General features: G+C 37.9%; 2 protein-coding genes and 1 long non-coding RNA gene across 5 annotated transcripts in view; 2 read left to right on the forward strand and 1 right to left on the reverse strand.

The window, feature by feature from the left end:
* MIEN1 (migration and invasion enhancer 1) overlaps positions 1 to 26,532 on the reverse strand; it is a 443,636-nt gene that overhangs the window by 357,682 nt on the left and 59,422 nt on the right. The gene's annotated exons all lie outside the window — the stretch shown is intronic.
* Positions 274 to 2,629, forward strand: LOC308677482. Its single transcript, XR_014028500.1, has 3 exons — positions 274 to 504; positions 878 to 939; positions 2,561 to 2,629. It is a non-coding gene; the product is annotated as an uncharacterized lncRNA (long non-coding RNA).
* ERBB2 (erb-b2 receptor tyrosine kinase 2) overlaps positions 12,211 to 26,532 on the forward strand; it is a 67,416-nt gene continuing 53,094 nt past the window's right edge. For both annotated transcript variants that reach the window (XM_081345324.1, XM_081345325.1), the window contains exon 1: positions 12,211 to 12,427. In XM_081345324.1, coding sequence (XP_081201450.1) covers positions 12,346 to 12,427 — 82 coding nt within the window. In that variant the 5' untranslated portion in view covers positions 12,211 to 12,345. The remainder of the gene's footprint in view (positions 12,428 to 26,532) is intronic.

Consider the following 26,532-nt stretch of genomic DNA (forward strand, 5'->3'; position numbering starts at 1 on the left):
GTTTCCGTGAGGGCAAGGGGTTGTGGGTAATGTAGTTTTCCTTTTATCCGCTCGTTTAACGGAGCTGATAAGAAAGTGCTGGAAACGTTGGATTGAAAAAGGCGCTCGCCTTTAAAAGCTACAACTGGCGCGGAGGAAAGTTTTCTGAAGATAGTTTTTAATTATTTGGGGCTTATACTTTGTTTTCGCAAAGCAAAACGGTTTATAAAGCTTTACAGCGTGGCTAAACAAACATGTAATTTTTCTAAAATTTTCTAGTGTTTTTTTCCCCACCTGATTTATCATTTCAGCAGTAATTAGTGCAGAGAAATTCGGTGGGAGGAAAATACCGATTTAGTGAAAACGCTTTGAAACCCTTAGTCTGAACCAGGCAGATGTAGGTGTTAATTAAGAAAGACTTGCATTTGTTAGATGCTGCTACAGTTATTGCACTTCTGTCTGGCATGAAACCTGTCATTTCAGATATTGGAGAAGCTCCTCTTGATAACTGATTGGAAGTTAGATGTATGTATTATCTCACTCACCTAAAGAATAAATATTACTGCTGGCTTAGTTGTTGGAACATTTTAATTAGTGCAATATAGAATTACAAGGACACACTATAAATACAATGGCGCTAGTTTTAAAATGTATCCTCAATTCTGTTTGCAAAATATTAGAAGACAGGCATGCTTTCTTGTCTTCAATATTTGTATGATAAATAAATAGAAAATGCAAAAGATGCATTTCCCATCAGTACATCTGTAAGGAAGGAGATGCTGCTATACTTATTGCACTTCTGTCTGCCATGAAGCCAGTCGCTGTGTAGAAATCCTACCAATATTTTTATTAAAGGGATAAAACTATTAAGCTCACCTGCTCCACTCTTCCTTTTTAGTTACAAAACAGCCTTTCTGAATCGTCACCACTCAATGAAGTGATCAACTTCTTGTTCTATAGGTAAGATGGATAAGGAGAACTAGGAAGCAAAAAAAATGCATCTGAGAATTCTAGCTGAATTTAATGATCACAGTTATCTCTCAGAGCTGGTTCTAACATTATAGGCATGGCAAATTATGAGAGGAATAGTTTAGGATTTCACCGCAGCAGAAAAAGTGTCTATCACAAAATTATTGCAGAAATTAAACAAATTTGGCTACAGCACTTTGACTATCAAGGAATAGGGCCTGACTACTTAAAGGACGCGGTGGCTCAGTGGGTTAGGATGCTGAGCTTGTCAATCAGAAGGTCGGCAGTTTGGCGGGTCGAATCCCGAGTGCCACGTAACAGAGTGAGTGCCTGTTACTTGTCCCAGCTTCTGCCAACCTAGCAGTTCGAAAGCACATAAAAATGCAAGTAGAAAAATAGGGACCACTACGGTGGGAAGGTAACAGCGTTCCGTGCACCTTTGGCATCTAGTCATGCCGGCCACATGACCACAGAGACGTCCTCGGACAAGCGCTGGCTCTTTGGCTTTTAAACAGAGATGAGCACCGGCCCCTAGAGTCGGAAACGACTAGCACGCATGTGTGGGGGAACCTTTACCTTTACCTTACTTAAAGGATCTTTTGTTTCCCACAGCATCTGCCCAACTACTTAGGTCAGCAGTCTTCAACCTTTCTGGCTTTGCGGACCAGCGTGGGAGGGAGGTGATGGTTTTGCACGAGTGGCAAGCTTGCATCCTTGCTGCTGTGTGTGCAAGTGAAGCTGCAGATGCGCGCGCGCTCACCCATTTCCACAGCCTGGTTCTCCATAGGCTAGAGCCCAGTAATGGGCCATAGCCTGACTTAGATCTTACAGGGTTGGCATGTGCCAAGATCCTTTGATTAAATAATGTAATCTATTGGGACCCCAGATGCACCTTCCTAAGGTCCTAAAATGGGGAAAACTCACTTAACAACCAACTTCCTTCGAAATGGAAATTTTGGGCACAAAGACTTCCTGTATGTTTTCTTAAACGGGCCTGATTTTCTTTTAGGCAGAAGTTAGCAGCCAAATCCAAAAGTATGATTTGGAATTCTTGAAAAAAGCTGTTGAAAATATTCAGAGGTGTCCACAGAGCATGATTAAAAAAAATCAAGATAGCAATGATATGACTGAAACTTTAGATGTTTTTATATTGTATGTATTCAGTGTGCAACACCCATAAAAAGCAAGTGCAGTTTTGATTATACTGTTGTAGCTTCCATCCTGAAGTTGTGGATTTTTTTTATCATACCCAGCAAAAATTATTTTATTTTCTGGTTGCAACTTTCCTACTTTTAAAGTAATGGCGGAAGCACATATTTGTTCTAATTTTTCAACAGTTGTACAGAAATACTTTTTTGCTTATTGATAAGTGAACAATTAATAGCCAAACATAAATCTGGCTAATTTCTTTTTAACCTAGCATCTTATAAATTGTGTTTAATCTTGTTTTTGTTTTTCAAAATTTTCTGCATAACTATTGTGTATATTAACTCTGGATATTATTAGCATGCTTACATATTTTGTATGTGTACTTTTTAGATACTGCTCTAGAGGACACAATTCACACATTTTATCAGTAAATTCCATATGTTTATTATTTTGTTGTTGTTAGCTGCGAAGTCGTGTCCGACCCATCGCGACCCTATGGACAACATTCCTCCAGGCCTTCCTGTCCTCTACCATCTTCTGGAGTCCATTTAAGCTCAATGTTTATTATAAGTTGCATTAAATACTTTTAAGTTTTGAAACTACTGCTGCTAATTTGCATTGGATGGTCTTGTGTTTTTTTGTGGTTTGAAAATGAACACAACACTTCTTTCTAGTTACACTTTTCATATTGTCTGCCATTTTGCAAATCTCTGCCTCTCCTATTTCCCAATATGTTGTTGAAGTACACTATCCATCTTCGGCTTCTACAGCTTTTTTCCCCATCTCCAGTGAAAAATTCTGCCTTCCTCCTGCTGTTTTTTACATCTCATCCTGTGCAGCCTCAAGCTCAGAAGTTCGTAAAATACCAAAATAATCTGACTGGAAAAAAATATTCTGGAAGGAGACAAAGACATACCATTTCTGTACTTCTGCCAAGAAACCATGGACATTGGCCATTAAGTCACCTCTGTTTTGTTCATTTTGAAGGAGACTTTATCTTTATGGATGTCTGCCTCCACCTACGGCTTAGCAATTAATTGCTGTAATCTATGCTCAGGTTGTGTGATAACCTTATTGATGTGGCAGTGATGCAGTGGCAGTGATACAGCACAAACTGATTCCTGTATACAAGCAAACTGATGTTTATGGAGCCAATTCTTCCTTTGTCTCAAAATCCTTTCATTTTCATTGGTCGAATAATGATAGGAAACATCGTAATTGCTGTGCAACTTATTATTGATCTTCAAAGGCAGATTTCTTGTCATTTTCAAGATAGTAAAACTTTGATTTTGCAAACAGCTGCAGGGCGTGAAAAGTACAGTTAAAGGAAAAGTTAACACCACAAAAGAATTGCCCTGCCTTCATTTCACTGCCTGCAGGATTTGATAGAAGTCTTGAAAGAACCCATTCTCTAGCAATCTCTCCTTGTTCCAAGAATTCCCTCCACAGGCTTCAGGCTCTCAGGCCAACAGCCCCCCTCTTCCCCTCCTCCAAAGCCCTCTCCCACCGCCTGGCTTCTTCTATCTGAAAGAGAACTACAGTGCAACAGAAGTCCTAATCATTGCAAGTGGCAGAAGATATCAAAGACCCCCCAAGGAGGCCACAGCAAACAATGTGGTCTGCTAAATTTTGTAAGTTAGACATCAGTCATGACTTTCTGACAGTACCTGCAGTGCTCAGATTCTCTGGAAGATTCTTTTTAGAAGGCACTTTGAGGAGAGCTTTAAAGATAAGAGGGAAACTGGAACGAAGATAACTTGCACAACGGAGCACTCAGTTGGCAGGCTGGCCGTTGGGAACTTAGGAACTTAGCCGAGGAAAATAACTGGACTTTTAAAAAGACATATTTACAAAATTTAAACGGGGGGAAAAAGATAGCAAGTATTTTTAGATTAACAGTGCAAAGTTAGCACCCTCAATAAAATAAAATAAAAATGATGTTTTAATAGTAATTTTATTAAAGATTACAATTACAACAGTAAAAACTAATACAAGTTAAAAAAGAAAAAGAAGGTTCAGCAAAGAAAAAAGATAAAGAGGAAAACAAAACAAAATAAGAATGTAGTAAAATAGAAGAAAATAAATATATAAAGGAATACTTCCCTCTTCAGCTCGACAACTACAAACAATTTTAGTAGCTTATACTCTTCTTTAACAATACAGCATTTGATCTCTTCTTCCCGTACCCCGTCTTTTATCTATAAACAAATCCATGAAGCTTTGTCTTTTCAGTCCTGATGTCAGTAATACTCCATTCAGAGTCATGAGAGATAACAACATATCTATTTTAAACTTGATCAAATAAACAATTTTATATTCCTTCCCTTTATTTCTAACAATTTTGATCTTTAGTCCCTTCAAATAATGTAGAGCTTGGTTTTTCATTTTTCCTTTATCCCTTCTCACGAGATTCTTCAAAATTTTAACAAGCCTCTTTTGCAAATCCTCAAATTACAACTGATTGCTTAGCAACCAAAGTTCTGATGAACTTACTTGGGGGGTGTTTATGACCTGGATTTGAAGTTCTGCCCACAGCCACATGACCTCACTTCGAGCACTTGGCAGCTGAGCCATGTTTACAGCCATTTGCCACCTCCTGCAATCACATGACCCTGTTATATGATGATTTATGGGGTACCAAGGAATGAATTTGTACATTGTTTATGTGCTGCTAAGATTTCCGTTGGCCAGGAACAATATATTTTGAGCTTAAATTTGTTATGTTGCTTTTCACATTGTGCTAAACCTCTGGAACACTGTAAAACCTATGGGAAACATTTGGTTTCCAGATAATGAAGTAATGTACAGCAGCCCGCAGTCAGCCAAGTCAATGAGGAGGAATATTGGAGACTGCATTTTAATAATATCTGGAGGGCCATCCTGTAAAATAATGATTCAAAGTGACTGAAAATAGCAAGAAAATTAAAAACAATAACCCCTGTGAGAGTAAAGGTGAAGAACTGCTGATCTTGTAGCCTTGGAATTATGTTTATTGCGCTCCAAATAGGAGCAATGAATATATTGTCACATTCCATGGTCAAAAACTATAAAAATAACAGTATAATCAGTTGTTCAGTTTCCCTACCGATACTGGATAGGAAGCACTGGGTTTAAAAGTTATATAGCTAAACAGGCCAAAGCTACAAAAATTGAGATGACCACTAGATGGCAGGAAAGAGAACCAAAAATCCCAATTCTGCTTTCTTTTAGTGGCCAGAGTTTTGCAACAGAAAGGAATAACAGAGTTGGAAGAGGCCTTGGAGGTCTTCTAGTCCAGTTCCCTGCTCATTCAGACAAATGGTTGTCCAATCTTTTCTTAAAAACTACCAGTGTTGGAGCATTCACAACTTCTGGAGGCAAGTTGTTCCACTGATTAATTATTCCCACTGTCAGGAAATTTCTCCTTAGTCCTAGGTTGGCTCTCTCCTTGATTAGAAGCAACCTACTGTATATCCACTACTGCTAATCTAGGGAAAATGCTCTGGTTTCAATGGAAAAAATTAACAAGATTCCTTTATACTGTTCAACAGAATGAGCCAGTTGTGTCGGGTATCTGAGACTATAGCTGCTACTTTGGTTAAATCTTGGCCCCAGTTTTCCATTCTTGGATGATTTTCTTCGGGCAAGCTTCCCTGGAATAATTAACCATGAACCAAACTTGCATTATTGTTATTATTATTGTTTGAAATAATAATTCATTTGTTTATGTTTAACATCACAGTAAAAGTATAGTTTAAATATATGTAAGAGCATTTTAAGGGACGCGGTGGCTCAGTGGGTTAGGACGCTGAGCTTGTCGATCAGAAGGTCGGCAGTTTGGCAGGTTGAATCCCGAGTGCCGCGTAACAGAGTGAGCGCCTGTTACTCGTCCCAGCTTCTGCCAACCTAGCAGTTCGAAAGCACGTAAAAATGCAAGTAGAAAAATAGGGACCACTATGGTGGGAAGGTAACAGCGTTCCGTGTGCCTTTGGCATCTAGTCATGCCGGCCACATGACCACGGAGACGTCCTCGGACAAGCGCTGGCTCTTCGGCTTTGAAACGGAGATGAGCACCGGCCCCTAGAGTTGGAAACGACTAGCACGCATGTGCGGGGGAAACTTTACCTTTTACCTTAAGAGCATTTTAAAAAGCAAATACCCTCTAGTAACTCTCCAGCTTTTCCTCTTTAAAACATATTGTAAAAAACTTGTAGAAGTAGTCCTCATCAAAGTTATAACAGACCTGCAGAAAAATACTTATGACCTGAATTTGAAGTTCTGACATTGCCCCCCACTTTCAGTCGTATGACTGCATTTTGGATCTTGGCAACCAGATTGCATTGATAGCAGATTGCAGCACTCTGCAGTCACATGACCACAGTTGCCAAAGGTTTTGACAGAAACCAACATTTACTCTGCTTTCTAGCAAAACCTGTCCCAAAGCAAACAATGGGTTCGCTTATCGACTGCCACACTCACTTAATGATCGCCTCAAGAAAGGTTGTAAAATTGGGTCTGATGGTTGTAATCAGAGGACTAATTGTAAATTAAAATGCACAAATGAAAAAAAAATCCACTTCGTTTAGCACACTGTTTAACTAAATAAAAAAATCCTTTCTGGAGGGGACTTCCGCTGGCGGCGCGGCGCCGAAGACAGCCTCCCCTGGCTGCCCGCGGCTCAGCTGTTTGTTTTTTCGCCCGAAACAGCGCCGATCAGCTGTTCGGGCGAAATTGAAGCCCCCTCCTCGGGAGAAGAGGAGGGGGTGAGGCCCCAGGTAGGGGTAGAGTTCTCCGAGGCCGCCTGAGCTTCGAGCTTGGGCGGCTGAAGGATCGAACTCCCCCGAAGCCTGGGTTGCTCCCAGCTGGCCGTCGTCTCTGCTCCGAATTTCCTGGAGCAGAGCCAGGCGTCTGCGAACCATCCCTGCCTGAAGAAAGGACTATGATTTAAAGGAGCAGGCAGAGCGGTACAAGAGGAAAAGGTGAAGAGATGAAGAGGATTATTTTATTTTACTCTCAAGCTTGATGGACTATGCTTAAAACTTAAAGTGAAAGTGCGTCACAATTGTAAGTAAAAGATGGCGGCTAAACCTCCCCCTAGAACTTTTCGGAGTGCTGGAAATTCTCCGGTGCAACAACAATCATTACTGCAGGCGTTGCATTCTCCTGATGTATTGACATCGAAGGATCTTGAAAAACATACCCAGTTAATTTTGGAGTCAATGGGTGTTAAATTTGCACAGATGGAGGAGAAATTGGAGAAATTGGAGCAGAGAATGGAAGAAAGGATGGAGCAGAAACTTAGAGAGATGAAGGTAGACATTTTGTCCTCAGTGCATAAAGTAGCTAAATGTGTGGAGGTGCTGGATGATCAAGTGGAAGACTTGACTCAAAAGAATGCTATATTAGAAGCAAAAGTATTGGAAATTGAAGATTTAAAAGACAAAATGGATAGCGAACAGAGTTTGGCTCAATTTTACCAGATGCAGTTTGCTGTTAGAATTAGAGGCCTAAAAGAGAATATTAAGGAAGATTTAAAGCAGCTGGTTTCTGAGGCTTTTGAGGGGGTATTGAACCATCCAGCATCTGAAATAAAACAAGGCATGGACAAAGTGTTTCGTGTGAATTCCTGGATTGCTAAGCAGAGAAAGTTGCCTAGAGATGTGGTGGTTTATTTTGTAAAAAGGGAAATTAGAGATGAAGTTATACAAGCTGCCTATGATACTAAAGTTGTGATTGCTGGTCAAGAAGTTTTGGTTCTAAAAGAAATTCCTCCAAAGATTTTAAAGAGAAGGAAGGACTTTATATTTCTTGTGCAAGAGCTCAAGCAAAGAGATATAAGGTTCAGATGGGAGATCCCAGCTGGGTTGAGCTTCATGTATGATGGCAAAAGGTACTGTTTGGGTACTGTGAAGCAAGCGCATGATTTTTACAACAATGTTTTAAAAGCAACCCCATCAACACTTCTGGAAGCTGCAGAGGGATCTGGAGAAGGAGAACATCAAGAGGATGAAGATGGACAGACAGAGGAGAAAGGTGCTGGAGGAGATCAAGCTACAACTTCTTTGGATGATCCTAGAGAGCAGAGGGTGACGCGTGCTGCCTTAAAACGCTCAAAAAAGATTAAAAAATAAGACCAGTAGAAATCTATGGAACTTCCACAATATACTTATAGTCAAGTGGTAGCTGTGTTTTTAAGAGTTTTGGGATGATATCTATGGTAACAGAATGTTCAATTTGGAATTAATGGACAATTTACTACAGAGGAAGAGGAAGAAAATTTTGTGGGTTAATGCGGGTTAATTTGTGTAAGAACTATCTATTATAGCCTATTTTGGCTAGAGAGGTTAATAGGGATTGGTGCTTGTGATGTGTAAGTGAGAATATGTCTAGGTAATAGTGAATTGTGGAAGAACATAGATGGGAATGATGCTAGTTTTCTTTTATTTTAGTTCTTTATACATATTTAGTATTGTTAAGGATTGGTTTACTCTATATAAGCTAGAGAGTGATGGATTTTAGAGTTTATAATTGTTAGTATATGATTGTTTATGATTGCTTTTTAGATATATACCTTGTATTTTGCTCTGGGAAGTCGGGGGGGGGGGGAGGGGGGGAGGAGGGGAAGTAGAGGGGTGGGAGGCAGGGGAGGGAGGAGGGAGAGGGGGAGGGGGGGAGGTAGGGAGGGGAGGAGGGAGGGGGAAGGGGGGTTTTTCAAAGGAAAATTGTATTTTAAAACTTTTCAATAAAAAAAAAAAAAAAAATCCTTTCTGGAGGAATGAAATTGGTGGGCTTCTGAAAGCACTGTAAAGTGCAGCTAATGAGAAACAGAACTAAAAAATCATCCAAACTGAGAAAATGATCTCCCATGCCACTCAGGTTTATGTCATTGCTGGAACTCAGCCTCCCAAAGAAACTCATGGTATTCAGCTGAACATATAATGGAACTGTTTTTATTTGCAGATGACATTGTTTTGTTTATTTCTAAATCTCATTTCTAAAGTCCAAGTACACTAGAATTCTAATATCTATGGCAACAAGCCACTTATAAAATGTCATGTCAATTAAAAAAAAAGATTCAGCACTGTTTCCCACGATAAATTGACTTTATGGGAAACTGAATTTTTAAAAATTGGGAGAAAAGGTGGTGATAAGGAAGCGTTGGGGGTAAGCAAGGATAATCTCTTTGGACCAACTGATAGATGATGAAGATGAATTTTAAACACATGCTGTTTTAAGAGATGGATTCCAGATGTAACCCAATTGCAATATTTACACTACAACATTTGTTAACAACATTGTTTGGACCAGCAGCATTTCAGCTTCTGATCCTAGAATAGCTGGTTAAATCCTTTAAAACTAAAATAAAACCCTATTAGTTTTTACAGATATTGTTATCGAAAAATCAATTTGATATACAGATGCTAAGAAATGAGTGAAATAAAATACTAGTTTCCTACTTTTACCTAAACAATGGAAGAATGTCTTCTACAGCAGAGTGCCAATGAACCTCAGATTACAATTTATACAACAAAAAATAATTAGAATTTATGTTTATATACAAAAGAACTGTTAAAACAGCATTTTGTCACATGGAATTTGACAACAGGACAATGTAAATATATTTTTTGTGCTCTTCCTATGGCTAAAAACTGATACCACAACAGTAGAAAGATAAAGGTATAGCCTAGTTCACTCAATCGACTGAAGAACTAATTACATTTGCCAAGTAGGAGTGGATTGCACTTAGACCTAGATTCTGTATGGACAAGTAAAATGAAAGATGGAACTCATTTATACAAAATATAGTAGGTCAAAAATGCGGAATGATAGTTAAATAAATGCATTAGCAATTCATATATTTGTATATTGTGTATATAACTGTAACTCAGTTGTTACAGTGAAATATACTTTGCTTTTTTCGGTTATACATTTTCACTTTTATGTACTGTTTATGTACCTTTTATGCATTTTTATATATTGTTGTATGTATTTGCATTATAACTATTTTTGCATTTTGCTTTTTATAAAAACATAAATAAATAAAAATAAATAAAAAAGCAAACCCATACAGTATTGGTATTTGCAGCAAATGTCAAGTCCTGCAGTGACTTTGTGCAAACTGCTCTAGTAGTATGCAAGAAGTCCTGAAGTTTGCAATATGTTATGACACTCATCACCATTCCATGCAGAGCCATACGAGCTGTTGTTATCCAGAAATTGAACAGGTCTCTCTCTCTCTCTCCAGCAATGCTGCTGCACCCTCCTGTTTATTTCATTGGACATGGCAGAAAAGAGTTCTTGTGATTTATTGGGCTTACTTCCTTTATAACTTTCTCCCTTTACCTACTTGCTAAACTTTCTCCCTTTCCCTTTACCTTTAGAACTCTTTTGCACATTCTACTGATTAGTCACCAGGAACATTTCAAGCAGGTATTGTGGGTTTTCTTTAAAAGCATTATAGAGGGATTCAGTCCAAGTAAGGTATGCAAGTGCATGTAAGAGGCTGGAGGCAATTTTTTAATAGCCTAGCTAACAAGAAGGGCATTTGCTTGAGGCCAAACAGTAGCCAGGAAGTCTGTAAGTGGGCCTCTCTGATGTTTTGATTATGCTTTCTGGGGCAACTTCATTTCCAAAAGGAAGGGGTCATTGTTGAAAAGATTCTCCCACCATTCATCCTATGCCACATTTGAGGAGGTGTTTATATTCCAGAAACAATCTCAGTTGACTGTTGAGTGGAAAGCAGGAAATAAACGTTATGTTTCACTTTTATTGTTAAAATCTACATAGCACCTGTTTCCCAGAAAGAGAATTCAAGTTTAATTCACAGTGCATAAAACTGTAAAACATAAAAAAAATGCATGTAGTCGTTCTCAGTGCTTTTTTTGTAAAAGAAAAAGGTGCCGGAACTCACACATGTCATACAACCCGCCTTGCCCTACCCTACAAGGTTCCATCCAAAAAAGGTGCCGGAACTCCGTTCTGAGCGTTCTATGAGAAAAAAAGCCCTGGTCGTTCTACAATTTCCCCTAAACCATAGTTTTATTGAATAACTCATCACTGGCTGAGGCCACGCAATATGCAGAGTTTACATTGTAGTTTACAAACAACAGTGGCTAGGTTCACATAATACAATAAACTTAAATAACTACATTCTGACTTAACATATCACGCGTTCCCTTTTAGATGCTTTTGATTTAAATAATGTTTTTGCTTTATATTGCAATATCCTATACAGAAATTAGTCTTCATTAATTTAATATTTGTTATTATTAGGGCTACATAGTGTATTAAAAAAACTTGACTAGGGCAATTTTAATCCATGGGTGTGTAGTAAGGTGAAAGGTAAAAAAATCGTTAGGTAAAAATTAAAAGGTAAAAACCCAAACTATTCTCTTTATGCAAACATACAAATGCACACGAGAAAGTAAAGTTTTTAACTTACAGCTTTATTTACTGAAGCTGTTTTTGTATCGAGTGGAAATAGGGGGAAAATAGTGTTGATTTCTTTCAGCCCTTTAGGAAAAAAACCCTTATGCAAAGATACTCATGCTTTTTATTATCAAATTTAAAAACTTTACAATTCATCTTTCAGTCTAATTTTTCTGATTAATCTAATCAGTTTCTCAAATAGCTTTTTCCCCTCAACTCATTCAAGATTAATACAATCTTCCAACTCATTCAAGATAATACAAGACTAATGCAAATTTAAAGCACTTTACAAATATATCCTCTAAATTTTGGGGCTATTATTTGTTGCTGTAATGCTTTATAGTGCTAATTTGTGCATCGTGTTTTTGTTCTGCAATATTTTATGGAGAGTGGGCTTAATTCACATATTTTTATGTTAAAGATACGCATTCAGCAGTCAGCCAACAATCTACAAGTTTAAAAAAATTCCGAAGGAAAAAAGAAACTTTGAACTTTAGCAGTACTAAGAGACTGCTTTCTTCCTCTGCTGTGCTTCCCATAGGCATAACTTACGCACGCTCTCAGAGGAACTCATTCGCCGCTCCCGAGGGAATTGGAATCTTTCTCGTGCCCGCGCTCGGCGCGTTCCTGACGTTTAGCGTTGGCGGAGAAAGAAAAAAAAAACCAACCCACAGAGGTGGTGACTTTTTTTTTTTAAGGAAGTGAAAGGAGTTGAAAAGTTAGGTAGCAAAGAAGTGAGGAGGGAAGCTGGTGGGAATATTTTTGAAGATTGCTGTGGGGAATAACTCCGCTTCTTAGTCTAGAACAACATTATGAGCAGAGGGTTGCAATGATAAAACAATGGGCCACATTTTTTGTCCCTGCTGGCTCGGCATGGGGTTCCTCTTGGTTTCTGTCTGGCCAAGCGGTTCGACTACCGAAGGTAGGTCATCGTGAATGCTTATATACTGTATGTGTGATTTGAATCGGGGAAGATTCAGTGGGAGAGGAAACGAATAATAAAAAAAAAGGAAAGAAGAGGGAAAGAAGAATTGCACAATAGACAGAAATTTTGCGTGCCAGCTTGTTTCTCTATTTACACTTTCTTCTGTATGAGAGTGTAACTTTACTGTAAGTTTAACGTGTCGGTAAACGGCATGGAACTGCTCAAATACTGTCGTATAGGGGTCAACCGTGAGGGAAGGCTGGGCGAGGCGATTGAGAGAGAGAGAGAGAGAGAGAGAGAGAGAGAGAGAGAGTGAATAAACGCAACTTGGGTTGTTAAACTCGGCGGGTCTTGTGGGGGCAGGTTTTGCAGATGGGATCTGAGAAGTTTTCGTGGAAAACGAACCTTTCTGAATGCATTTGCCCGTGCTTTAGTTTAACAGAGCAAATTAGGAGAATGCACCGCCAGGCACGGATTACTAGTTTTTCGAGAGGTCGTTTCTCTCATTTTTGGGGTCCGGGTCTATCGTCGATCGGATGTAGGAGATTGTCTTTACAGCCCCGCCCTCCGAGAAAGGAGTTGTTGTTGTTCTGGTTGGTTGTTTTGTTACAACCCGTAGCAGTGATTATGAGCTTGAAGCCGGGGACTCCGGTTGAATTACTCATGAGTTAAATTAGGGGTTAGCTGGATTGCTATACAAAAGCGTATGTGTGAATAAGAGAGAATGTTTCTACCTTGTAAGGAAGGAAGATAAAGGGCTGAAGCGCCCGATGGACGGTTGCGGAAGCGGGTTTCTCCTAGCTTTTGCATATATTCATAAGATATTTAGTCTGTATTAAAATCTCCCTGGGATCCCATTTACTTCGATTATTTTTTCAGAAGGAAGCACCAGTCAAAAATCATTTTACTGTCAAGAAATAATCAGTGGCCAGTAGTTCTAACCGAATATGAAGTTTGGCTGGATCTCACCTAGATTTATAATGGAATCCTAGGCGACTGAAAAATAAGCCACATTGAGTTTCATGGATTTCATTTTTATCAAGGGGGCTTGATAAAGAGCTATCCTGAAGTGTTGGATCAAGTTGCTATAATTTCTAGACAGGATAACCTTAATGATTGGGACTTGTGGAGTAGGAAACATATTATTGGATGATATCAGATTACAGAAAACAAAACTTCTGTATAGATTTCAGCATTGTTCTGTGCTCTTGGTCATAATCCCAGCAGGTATTGTCCACCAGAAATAGAGATGAGCTGCCATCTGCTTTTGATTATCCATAGTTACATACTGAACATTTTGCTACTTTGCTTTAGCTGCTTTTTAGTGTACCTTTTATGGATATTTCACTCCCATGTTTAAATGCTGTTCTGTCCAATGCTTTTGGCCTTGGGTTGTTTACATACACCCAGTTTTCTCCCAGTGCCTTTCTTGATCTTGCTGCTCCAAAGAAATTGAATAAGTTAAGGATGATTTGAGAACAAATGTTCAGTTGAATCTGGTTAATAACAACAATTCATGATATGCAGATCAGGCAATTTTGCTGCATATCTTATCTGAATGGGTTCTGTTAAGGAAACATTGTGAAAATGTTATTGGGTTCCTTGAATTTAAAAGGATGAAATTTAGGGATTAATAGGTGATGTCTCATGGGTGAGAGAGCCAGTCAAGCCAGATGGGTTCAGAGGAACTGGGAATTTCTTATCCATCTCCTTAACTGGTATTTTCAGTATCCTTTCCCCCAAGATGAAATGGGTTTACATGAATCAGAGGAGATTAATAGGAATGGTAGACCAAGATATCTGGAAGACACCAGTGTGAAAAACAGTCTATACTGCTGATGTTCTTCAAGTTTTCAATCTGGGGTTTCTTCCAGACCTATTTAGTGTGCTGATAATATTCATGAAAATATCTTCTTTCTGTGAACTTTCTTCTGGGGAAATCAGGCCAATGGTGGAGGAATATTATCTGGTAAATTTCTAAAACTCAGAAAAAGAAAGAATAACACTAAATCACAGAAACAGAAGGAAAGGTTACAGCCTTTTCATAAGGAAGGTGAACTTGTAACTACATTTCACAATCTCAGTTTAATGACTCAATAAATATAATTATGTCTAAAAGCTTTTACTTTTTTAAATAGATACAAATTTTCTTCCAAGTAGTCTTAGCTGAGTTCTCTCTGGAGAACTGAAAGATAAATTTAGGCATTAAATGGAGTACAATACTAATTTTTGCTTGCCTCTCTAGAAAATTAAATTATTTTCTTTCTATCCCACACCCCAAGTTTAAATGTTTACAATTTAAACTTTAGATAGAAAGATAAGTTTTTTAAATGTGTGCTAACTTGAGTTGATAATGATGGTGTTTGAGTCAGAGACGCCAAATTTGATGGCGTTTTCTGGAATGTTGCAAAACATTTGATGTGGCAATAGAAAACAATGCTAATAGCATGCTGTAAATTATGCAGAGAAGGTTATTTTATTACTTTCTTTTGTCACTAGTGCTTCCTTGTTCTGTATTTTTTGATTTAAAGTAGCATATACACTACATTGTTTATTATAGTATTTTAACTTTGGCACTCCACATTTGGGCACAGTTAGATGGATTATTAAAGGGTGCCCACCAGTCCTTGAGTTCGAAGTAATGCTGGCACAAAATTTGCTGATTCAGTTGTCAAGTTCTATTCTGTCAAAATAACAAGGCTGGTGAGTGATGTTGCTCTTATTGATTTAAATGAAGAATGAGGTAAAGAAAGTGATTAGCAGAACTTCTCAGCTTCATTTCTCCTCCTTCCTGACAAGCATTGTAGACTGGCAGGGAACCAACCACCTCTCACCTTCTGCAAGGTGTGGTATGGCAGGATTGGACAAGCGTAGATGTGTGCTTGGAAAGTCATGTTTAGCCACCTGTCAAGTTGCCTGAAGGAAATATTAGGAAATGTCAGGTAGACTACCAGGCTACCATTTTGAACAAGGTCTACCATTTTTCTGAAAGAGTCCTAAACTTGATTCCAAGGCTAGCCCAGCTTACAGGTGAAAAGTAGACGTGCAGGAGAAAGCAGACATGAACAATAGCTAAAAAGCGGTTCTGTCCCTGAGGTGGGTAGAGGGAATAGCAGTGCTAGCAGTTTTCCATCTACGTGCCTGGCAACATCCAGATGTAGCCCATGAACAACTATGAAGCTAAAATGGAGAAGACAAGGTGGTGCCGTTGCTCCATACCATCACTACCACCAGGTAATAAAAACAGCACTGCCTTTGCATAGCTGTGTTAGTTACTATTTTTGTTACCTACAGAAACAGCAGAAAGTCTACAATATATCCAATGGTGATAGACCAGCAACTTCTCTTATAAATTAAGGTGTGCAACATAAGAGTAATACTCTTTCAATAAAGTGAAAAATCTATATTTCAGATGCAGGTATGCCCTCTTTCAAAAGATGCTGAACTTGTATTTATTAAGGATCTGGTATTATGAAAGATAGATGTTTCTGCAGATACCAGATATCTTGTCCTTGATGCAGCCTGAATCAAAATGGCCACTGAGGGCAGATCCTGGCAACTGGGATGGAAGGATTTTAGTAGTAACCTCAGTGGCCAATATCACCTGGAAAGAAGCCACTTTTGAGAGCATCAGCAACAAAGGAGATTCACTGGTTGAGATCCAAAGAAAGAGGTCCTGGGGCTGGGGCCTTCCTTCTGATTGCTGCTCTTCCTCATTCCAGCTACATGACAGTGATTTATAGTTAGGAACTTAAGACATTACTTCATATTCAGGCTGGTCTTGCCTTTCTACAAGTTTGAGCATCTGGAAATTTGGGAGTGTACATGTCTGTAAGATTGGGGTGAACCAACCCAGCCTTCAGGCTGGATTTGCACATTGTATTAAGTCATAATTTATTTAACTATGGTTTAATTGAATATATCATAACTTGGTCTTATGTTTATCAGTTTCAAATAAGGCTTGAGCAAGAGCTTTCAATAAGAAAATGTAATTCAAATGTCATATTTATGACCTGATAGCCCGGATTCTCTGGCTATATTACTTTGTAGCTTGTTGGTAAAAAATCTGGTATCTGGTAGCATTTTTCTATCAAATTTTACTGAAAGGCATATACTTCCTGAGTTTTTGCCTCCATAATACAGCTTTCTTTGTACAATGTCTACAGTCACATAAAAGTTTGTTGTAAAGACTACTGCAGTAATACATTTCACAGTCCCTACTGGTGGAATAACATTTTTAAAGGTAAAGAATCAAATGACAATATACTCTGCGAGGCTTTTAATTCTCTATAGTTCTTCATCATGCAAACAAAAAGCCTTGCTTAAAATACCTGGCCTATGGCATCATATAAACTAGTTTTAAGTGGCAGTCTCTCCTTGAGAGCTGTGTGGTTTCTTCTATATACTGACAACAAATCTATACTATATCTGAGAATTACTTCAAACCATTTCATTCAGAGGAAATAATAAGAATAAAACTTCTCTGCTTCTTTTGAAAATAATAGTAAACTTGTTCTACTTCTCTCTCAAGTCTACAAGCAACTTCTGAACTTCTTGACTAGACCCAATTGAATAAATCTGTATTACAATTCAAATCATTTTCAAACATAGGATTCTCGTATCTTTTCTAGATTATCTATATCCTGGAACCAAATGAAATTCCGAATAGAAGCTCTTGTTCTGCAGTCAAGGAGTACAGAAAAGATACTTAGATATTTGCTTAAAAGAAGCTAAAGAGTACTGATCTGAGACAACAATTTGGGAAGATGTTACTTTGGTATTCAATGTATAATTATATTCTTTCCCACATAATATGCAATCTCCATTGGCCTAACTTGTTGCCAAGGTGACCTTCAAGCCTTCATCGGAAGATTCCTTTGCTTCCCACTTCATTATACTTCCACAGCAGTTTCTATTAAATATTAAACCAAAATGGTTTTTCACACTAAGAGAAAAGGCTACTTTTGACGTCACTTTTGACGTCACTTCCCCATGACATTTCTCAGTTTATTTTAAAGAACATTTGATGGCTCTGGATGCCCAGGGGCTTTTTTCTGCTGCAAGGTCCCCAAAGTAAAAATGGAAAAATAGAAGCCAACTAGCATCTCTACCCAACTGGAAGAGAGCTTTTTAAAAACACTCTTCTTTCCTTGTTCAGTTGTATCATCTGTACTATTGTAGAGAATATTCAAGTACAAGAGAATATATAATATTCACTTAGATAAATATAATTGTTATAGTATTATGGTAACCTGGAACACGCTTCTTTTGATTGCCTGCTCCTCTATTTGTTCCCATAAAAATGTCTCATTTGGAGAAAATCTATATATGTCATTTCTGCAGAATTGAGGGTGAGGGTAATGGGTAGGTTTCATCTTATTTTAAAGCTATTTAAAGCCAATTTTGAGAAGGAAGGACTCACTGGAGAAGAGCCTAATGCTGGGAAAGATTGAGGGCAATAGAAGAAGGGGACGACAGAGAATGAGGTGGCTGGATGGAGTCACTGAAGCAGTAGGTGTGAGCTTATATGGACTCCAGAAGATGGTAGAGGACAGGAAGGCCTGGAGGAACGTTGTCCATAGGGTCGCGATGGGTCGGACACGACTTTGCAGCTAACAACAACAACAACAAAAGCCAATTTTGGGCTCATAAATTGTTATACAACAGTTCTCATGTATTTCTTATCTCAAAATGGCAAGGCATTGATATTTGGAAGAGACCTGCAGCCACAGAAATGAGTTTAGGAACTGTATGTAGTCTGAGGTTGCACATTGAACATCCCTGATTATACATAGTTAACATGCAGTGGAATTGCATGTGGGAGCGAGAAGATTAATGTATCAAAATTTGCCCCAACCTGTAAGTGACTGCTTGCCTGATTACAGTGGTGAATAAAATTTTCTCTGAGCAGAATAGCAGTTTTGGAGCAAGTGTGCAACTACCATAGATTGTTTGTCTTTAAATACCTATCTTCCCCACCCCAATACACACATCACGCACAATTTACAGGATTACTGGAAGAGAAATCAAGGTGCTGCTGTTAATGCATGTGCTATTCTACTCTTTTGACCTTCTCCCAGTAGGTTTATGTTTGAGAATGGGAGTATGAAGCAATGTAAGTGGCCCTTGGGGTGGCACTCAGATTTACAAGACCTGTAGATTCCTGCAAACGGTTTGAAACATAAGAACAGTTCCTGAAAGAGGAAAGGATTGTTATTTCAGAACCTAGCAACAGTTTGTTAATAAGTCACAGCTGCTACTGGTAGGTAATAATGATCACTTTTATCTAGCACTTTTTAAATATTTGAAGTGCTTCAAGATGTTATTTTGGGAAGCTTTAGAAGAAGGATTGGAACTAATACCAGCACCCATATTTAAAGTTACCAAATCTGAACTTTGAAAAGTATACTTTTGGGTGCCATGCTACTGAAGGATTGATACATCTTCGGTCCTACTGGCATACGTTCTGTTACAAAGCTGTAGAGCAGTGTTTTTCAACCTTAGAACTTTTAAAATGCATGGACTTCGACTCCCAGAATTCCAAAAGCAGCCTAAAATTTCCAAGTTGGGAAACACTGCTCTGGAGGGATTAGTCCAAGCAACATTTTCTTTGGAAATTCCTGTGGATCAGTAGGGATGCTAGATGGGAATCGTGATTGACTCAGTTTAGGAAAGATTTTAGGTAGCATGCTTAGCATAGTGATTCAGTATGCGATAGGACATTTGAAAGTTGCAGCTTTCCTATCTTTTGTATGCCAAAGAGGATTATATAATGAGCACATTGCTTTGAATCTGCTGCCTATAAAGTAGCATAAAAAATAAAATAAATAATTCCTAATCTATGTAGGAATATAAGTAAGTGATCCTTTGAACAGAATTATATAGGATGATTTATTTTGAGCCCTTGCTTAGTTAGTAGGAACATACAGGAACTTTAGAGCCCAGACCATATATGCTTAGTATCTTAAAAATAACAATGGAGCTGAACTAGGTAACTTTTGGAGCTGTTGGATATGGTTTTTTCCTGCATTGTTTCTTGCTGTATAACTAAACAAGAGTTTAGAATGTTAATGCCTACATGTTCTTTTCAAAAGGAGAAATGTTTCTTGAGTGGGTACATAGTCTCTCCATTTGCAATTTATGCAGATAGTTGAAAATGTGGCAGCTCATCAGACTTCCCAATCAATATTAGAAATATGAAAAACATGAAAGGACATTTTACCATGAATGGACTAGTGAAAAAGAAAAAAAATATGAATATATATTGTGATGTAAAGAATTTTAAAAGTTAATATTCTGATTGAACTAGATTTTTTTAATTGGCCCTTATGGATAACCAGTTAGAAAAGTGTTATGGAAGATTGGCTTTGTATGTAGTAATTGCAGCAAGACTGCTATATACACAACATTGAAGAAATACTGAAATACCGACAATGGAGAGGAATAGATTGTGAAAATGACAGAATTTACAGACATGTGAAAACTGTTTGATCAGGGATAAGACAAGTACTTTTATAAATGTTTGGAAGCCTTTGATTAACCTTTTGCTGAAAATGGGAAAAAATGAAATGGTGATTTATGGATTTCCTGATTAACAGGATTGAACAGCATAAAGAACCATAATCTTAGGCGGAGGGATAATAATTTACTTTGTAACTAATATAAAGAAGATCAAAAATTGCTTCTTTATGTTTCTCACTCTTTTTCTTTTTTCTTTTTCTTAACTTTTATTTATATTCTTATGTTTATCTTATTCCTGTAGAGGTGTGTGTGTGTGTGTGTGTGTGTGTGTGTGTGTGTGTGAATACAATCTTTCTACTAATATGAGTTTAGACTTTTTTAATTTACTTTGAGGAATATTTGTTAATCACCTACTTACCAACCTTGAGCCTTGTTTATTTATTTGCTGTTACTTTATTTTCATTACGGTCCAACTAATGTTAAGAGAATCTTTGAAAATATAAATATTAAAAATTATTATAAGTAAGATGAATACTTTTTTCTTAATGGTATGCTAATGACATGGAATGAGAACAATTAAGTTACCTTGTTTTTGTTACAAGTTAAGAATTCTGGCAATAAAAAGGAAGAGAGAAAGAAGGGGGAAAAATCTCTACCTCTTTTAAACACAGCCAAATCCTGCACCTCATAGAGCTTGTTCTTTCTTTGTTCTTTGAATTGGGAATGAGTTGACACACTGCAATTTTAAATTCAAACAGGATAGGAGGAAGAAGGTGCTTTGCCAATGCCATCAAACTTGTACTAACTCTGTTCATGCAGTTGATTCAGGAGCGATCTTAGGTTCGTGGAGACAATTTATCAAAGAAGTACTAATGTCTGCGGGGAATGAGTTTGGTAAGAGAATACTCAGAATATGACTGCTTATTTGCCAGTCTCCATTTATCTATTTAGCACCTCATACTATTTCAAACAATGTAATAGGTATGAGCAAAGTGCTTTCAATATGAAACGGCCTACTTTGAATTAGAAACAGGTTGTTTTGACCTTTCAAAAGTATTCTAGTAAGATCAGGTCCATTGTTTTGAATCTGAAATAGTTTGCACCACTACTAGATTGGTGCTGCTGAATAGGCAGAATTTAACACATACAATCTCCCCTGGTGTTTGACTAAAGCAGTAATTGGGATCATTCAATTTCTTGCCCGCATCAGTTTCTCTTGTCTTAATTTGTAAGTTAGTGGCTCCTATTTCTTATTCAACCACATTGAAATGTATATTACTCCAACCACATTGAAATGCTAACTGTTTCAATCTGCATATTCTTCTGAAATGTGCCAGGTTGATTTCAAGCAAAGACAGAAGAAAAATCCTTGACTATCATTGTTATTGCTTCCTTTTAATTATCTGACATTTATTTTATTCCTTTTAAGCTATTAAAGCAACGGCCATGAAGCAAAGATGAGATGCAATTTTGATTTGTATTTAATACTCAGATAATATTCCTGCCTTGCATTTAGTTTGTTATTTTGACTAAATGACAGTTTTGATCTAGTCCAGGTATAACAATGACAAGACAGCAAAATATAATCTCTCTTTGTCTGTTGTAGGTGATATTCAAAGATGTTTCCAGTTCTTTGAGGTAGACCAGAGCAGGGAACAAATACCACAAGAACTGCAGGAACTGTACTATATTGTTATAGGGTATTAGAATAGAAATTGTAAAATCTGAGTCTTTGTCTCCCTCCCTCTTTTTTAAAAATAAAATAAATCAAGGCAGAGCAATCTTGAGGTGTTTTTTTTCTCACCCCCTGTTGTCTTTCCGGGGTAAGCCGATACACGCGAAGTATTAGTATCGCTTTATAAAACCCTAGTAAGACCACACCTGGAATAAATACTGTAGCCAGTTCTGGTCACCATAGCACAAAAAATGTTGAGAGTTTGGAGAAAATTCAGAGAAGAGCAACTAGGATGATTAAAAGCCTAGAGACTAAAACATACGAAGAATGGCAGCAGGACTTGGGTTTGGCTAGTCTGAAGAAAAGAAGCAATAAGGGTGACATGATAGCAGTATTCCAGTATTTGAGGGGCTGCCACATAGAAGAGGGGGTCACATTATTCTCCAAAGCACCAGAGGGCAGGACAAAAAACAATGGTTGGAAACTGATCAAAGAGAGAAGCAGCCTGAAATTAAGGAAAAACTTCCTGACAGTGAGGACAATTAACCAGTGGAACAGCTTGCTTTCAGAAATCGTGGGTGCTCCATCACTGGAGATTTTTTAAGAAGAGGCTGGACAGTCACATGTCTGAGATGGTATAGGTCCTCCTGCTTGAACAGGGGGCTGGACTAGAAGACATCCAAGGTCCCTTCCAGATTCTATTCCTATTCTATTCTATTCTATTCTATTCTATTCTATTCTATTCTATTCTATTCTATTCTATTCTATTCTATTCTATTCTATTCTATTCTATTCTATTCTATTCTATTCTATTCTATTCTATTCTATTCTATTCTATTCTATTCTCCTAACACTTATTGCATATCTTCTTCATACTCCGTGACTGATATAATGTTTGAATATAGTCATCATTTATAGGCTTCCATTGGCAGACATGGGATGGACTTAGGGAGCTAAAGAAATTAGGGTATGATTTACACTGGGCCTGTCCAACAAAGGAGTGGCAAGGTGGCTCAGTGGTTAAGACTCTGGGCTTGTTGGCTGGAAAGCTGGTAGCCTAGGTTTGAGACCCAAGCTCCACACAATGTGGTGAGTTCCCATCCTTGCCCCAACTCCTGCCAAACTAAAAGTTCAAAAGCATACAAATGAAAATAGATAAATAGGTACCACTTCAGTGGAAAAGTAACAGTGCTACATGATGTCATGCTGGCCACATGACTGTGGAAATGTCTTTGGACAGCGCTGGCTCAATGGCCTTGAAATAAGAGATGAACACCACCCCCTATAGTAGACAAAGACTAGTGGAGTAAAATCTGATGGACTCCTATATCTTTTTTTTAACGTTTTCAACAAAATGAAATTCAATATGGAGAAAAGTAAAGGTAAAGGTATTACAGCTAGGCAAGAAAAACCAAATGTACAGATACAGATTAGGTGAAACCTGACTCAATGGCAGTAACTGTGAGAGGGATCTTGGAGTCCTAGTAAAATGAGCCAGCAGTATGCGGCAGCAGCCAAAAAAAGCCAATGCAATCCTAGGTTGCATTAACAAAGGGATAAAATCAAGATCACGTGAAGTACTAGTATCACTTTATAAAGCCCTATTAAGACCACACCTAGAATACTGCATCCAGTTTTGGTCACCTCTTTATAAAAATAATGTTGAGACCTTGGAAAGAGTGCAGAGAAGAGCAGCAAAGATGATTAGGGGCCTGAAAGCTTATGAATTTATGAAGAATGGTTGCAGGAATTGGGTATGTCTAGTGAAAAGAAGGATTGGGGTGACATGGTAATGTTCCAATATTTGAGGGGTGCCACAAAGAAGAGGGGATCAACTATTTTCCAAAGTATCAGAAGGCAAGACAAGAAACAATCGCTGGAAAGTAATCAAAGAGAGAAGCAACCTAGAATTAAGGAGAAATTTCTTAACAGAACAATTAACCAGTTGTGGTGCTCCATCACTGGAAACTTTTAAGTGTACAGCTATTCATCTGAAATAGAGGGAGGGCATAAAAAAATGAGATTATTGTGATGGCTATAAAAACTTCCTGAATTTGGGGTGATAAATAATGCAATATAAAAATAAAAAAACACAGAAGACAGAGATACTATAGTATTGGTGTTTGGTTTTTTAATGCAGGAGAAGAAAGAAGTGTAGAATTCACAAAACTAAACCCTGGATCTGTTCTGCTAAAGAAGTCCTAGTCACCAATTATGACACTAATTGCCGCTTCTCCCTTTGTGGTTGTTTGCTGGGTACTTGACTGCAAATCTTTTGCTGAATTAATTTAAAACCAGTTTGCTTGTTTGTCTCATCCAGATTTATTGGTTTGTCCACCAATGCTTATTTCTGTCTTCTCACTAAAAATTTCTTAAAAGTGGGTTGAAGGGTCAAGGGCAGCGGCTGAAGTAATGAAGGGGGATTCTTTCCGGAAGAGGATCTCTCCATTTGTAATGAAGTTAATTTTAACCCGACCTCCTCCCACGCTGCCCTCAGCGCCAGATAAGAGCTAGTAAGGCCCCTGTTCACTTGGGTGGCCAAGGCCTTCAGTTTCTTGTTGCCTGTTGCCAGGAGACCATTGATGGACATACTGAGAATTCCAGCAGCTGGGAGTGCACTTTATTACGGGCTCCTTCAGTTGATTATCCTGTAGGAGGGTCTCTGCTGACTTAGATGTCAGAGAACTTTCGATTGGCAGTGGCCTTTAGCTGCAAGACTAGGCCCCATATGTCCTTGCCATGGGCAGCACCCAAACACTTGGCTTCCTTTGGCCAGAGAACTCTCATCAGCTGATAGTCTTGCCAAAAATACCTGGAAAAAAGAAACAATTTCCAAACTCTGTGAAAGTTCACCTCTGCTAATTAAAGAATGCAGAAAAATGGAGATTTTAAAAAGCCATCATGTTGAATAATAAAATAATCAAACTGCTGAAAGACAGCTTTTCCAATTATTCTTGTACTGCAGGTACTAGGTTTCTAGTAGAGAAGCTCAAACTCCTGTCAAATTCAATACGATCTCATGTTTCATTCTGTGGGACAATATTCAGTGAAAAATTAAGGCAGTAAAATATGTGATATGTTTAGACAATTAAAATACATTTTGGTCATACTCTAATATACCTACCAGATTCTGAAATCTATGGATGGTGTCATATTGTTATCATTAGGCATCACTGGACATGTGTATTTGGGTGGAGTTGTCTGCTGTTTTTGTTAAAGAGAGGTAACAAAATCTTTGTCTAGCTTCCTGGTCTATATACTGTATTTCCTAAGCCTTCTGTGATAGGCCGTATTTATCTAAAGTCTTATGGGTTAGTTTTGGGCCCAAGGGATCTAGTTATGGAATGTGTAAATTGAATTTAAACATATGTAAAATATATTTCCACTTCTCACTGAATAATCATCGTCTTTTTGTGAGAGCAGAAATATGAGCTTCTTGAGCAGACTATATTCCAGGAAATAGTGAGTGCTCACCTATTTCTTTACCTTGAAATTCTGCTCTTCACTTGGCTCTGAATAGGAAAAGTAGCCACAGTAATAGCACTTCAAGTATACTTATCCTGTGTCTTTCAACAGCTTAGCAACTCCTTTCCTCCACAGCCTGTACTTGTACATCTAGATTTTCCAGTGGCAACAAGGTTACATAAATTGAGGTTGTTGATCCTAATTCTAGTTGAATCAAGTTGTATGGGCAGAACCAACATTAGTTGGGGAGGTGGAGCATTTTGGCTTCATCAAGGTTACTTCAGAGAGTCACTTTTCCTTTCTAAACATGCTCAGCTTGAAAAAGTAGTTCTGTTGTCAAACTCTGCCAACTGCCTGAGGGATGACGTAAATGCATTATTGATCTGATAGGATAAAGAGTTTAGCAGATATTCCTTGAATATCTCTTCTCTAACCTGGTTCCCCAAAGAGGTGTTAAGCATGAAATTAGAGAAACTGCCTTACAAAATCTAAGAAAAGCCAAGTGCTATGTCTATTTCTTGATTTTAAATGCAGATATTCTGAGGAGTTCCATCTTTAATGGATGTCAACTTTTCTGCCTGGGACTTCAAAGGTGGCAGCCTCTTACTACTACTAATTTCTAGAAGGAATTTTCATTTGCTGGACTTCCGAACAGCAGTTACATGTGCTACAATTACTGCTTTAAGCAATTATTATTTACTATTGGTCATCTCCCCCTTGTTTTTCTTCTGAAAATTTGAAAACAAATGTTGATGAGGCCATAGCACTTAGATTTTAGATGTGATCCACCCATTGAAGATTTAGGCATATTGCACCTGTGACGGAGAAATCCAGACAATCACTAGATAACAACAAATAATTAGAGTGTTTTTTTTTATACAGTATGGTTGTCTGGATCCTTGGAGTCTCAGAAATGGTCATCCTTTTTGAAATGGAAATTTTTCATCTCTTGATTCTAATATTATGCAGTTAGAACATTTTTTTTCTTTAAACATGTCCAATTCTCAGAGACCACTTGCACAAATCCCTGCAGTTGTCTTGGCAAGGCTTTTCAGAAGTGATTTGCCATTGCTTCCTTCTTAGGGCTGAGAGAAAGTGATTGGCCCCAGGTCACATACTTCATGCTTAAGATGTGATTAGAACTCATGACCTCCCAGTTTCTAGCCTATTACTAATAGACAGTATTGGCTCTCAGTTACAATATAATGGGATAAAATTTTTATTTTTATTTTGATAAATTTTCCTTAGCCACAAAATCTCTTACTGTACATAGTTCATGTAAAAGTTATCTGGCCCACTTAAATCGTACTTCTGTAAGTATTCCAGTTGATATGCCAAAGTAATAAAAAATTTCCTTAGCTAAGAATACATTCTGTAACCTTGTACAGGTAGTCTTCAATTTATGATCACAATTGAGCCCAAAATTTCTGTTGTTAAGTGAGACATCGTTAACTGAGTTTTATGATCTTTCTTGTCAGAGTTATTAAATGAATCACTGCTG

Source organism: Vipera berus (assembly GCF_964194415.1).
Source record: "Vipera berus genome assembly, chromosome: Z".
Lineage (NCBI taxonomy): Eukaryota > Metazoa > Chordata > Lepidosauria > Squamata > Viperidae > Vipera > Vipera berus.